This window comes from Triticum aestivum, chromosome 5B, assembly GCF_018294505.1.
Source record: "Triticum aestivum cultivar Chinese Spring chromosome 5B, IWGSC CS RefSeq v2.1, whole genome shotgun sequence".
NCBI lineage: Eukaryota > Viridiplantae > Streptophyta > Magnoliopsida > Poales > Poaceae > Triticum > Triticum aestivum.
In genome coordinates, this window is record NC_057807.1 from 660,377,763 (window position 1) to 660,378,529 (window position 767).

Sequence of the window (767 nt, forward strand, 5' to 3'; positions counted from 1 at the left end):
CAATTCCGAGCTCTTCCGAGTGACTGCATCCATCTCTCGTCTCCCTCTCCCACTCCATCGTTCCGCAAAGAACTACGAACTCTTGTTGAGCAAATATCCGACTAGCCACGACATGGTTTCGTCAATGAAGCATCACAGAGATGAGGCCGGCGCTTCCTCGTCCCTCTCCCTCTCGCTGGCCCTCGGCGCCGTGGCCGACCGAAGCAAGAAGATGCGCCGCGGCGGCGTGGACGGCGAGTTCGTGTGCAAGACGTGCGGCCGCTCGTTTCCGTCATTCCAGGCTCTGGGCGGGCACCGGACAAGCCACCTGCGCGGCCGCCACGGGCTCGCGCTCGGCCTCGCTGCCGGGTCCGATAAGCCGGCGACCAAGAAGACCACGGACCAGAAGCAGGCGCACCAGTGCCACATCTGCGGGCTCGAGTTCGAGATGGGGCAGGCGCTTGGCGGCCACATGCGCCGGCACCGTGACGAGGCGGTCGCCACCACGGCGCAGGCACCCCCCGTTCTGCTCCAGCTCTTCGTCTAGCTAGCTCCATTGGTTTCTTTCTAGTCGTAGGTTTACTGGTTCACCTGTGTGCACGATTGGATTTGTACATTTGCTGCACACTAGTAAGTGTTGATCGCTGGTTCATTCGTCCATATTGACGAACACGTACATATTTCGGGACTTGTCCATTCGTTCACTTTGACGTACATGTACATATTTCCTGACTTGTTCATTCGTTCATTACAGAGACTATATATATGTTACGTTGATTCGTTTGTTA

The 767-nt window shown here is 57.1% G+C and overlaps 1 protein-coding gene across 1 annotated transcript; it reads left to right on the forward strand.

Moving 5' to 3' along the window:
- On the forward strand, positions 1-767 carry LOC123117493 (zinc finger protein ZAT7). The gene has a single exon (XM_044538237.1). It carries the CDS (start codon positions 113-115, stop codon positions 524-526), a length of 414 nt encoding a protein of 137 aa, XP_044394172.1. The 5' UTR covers positions 1-112; the 3' UTR covers positions 527-767.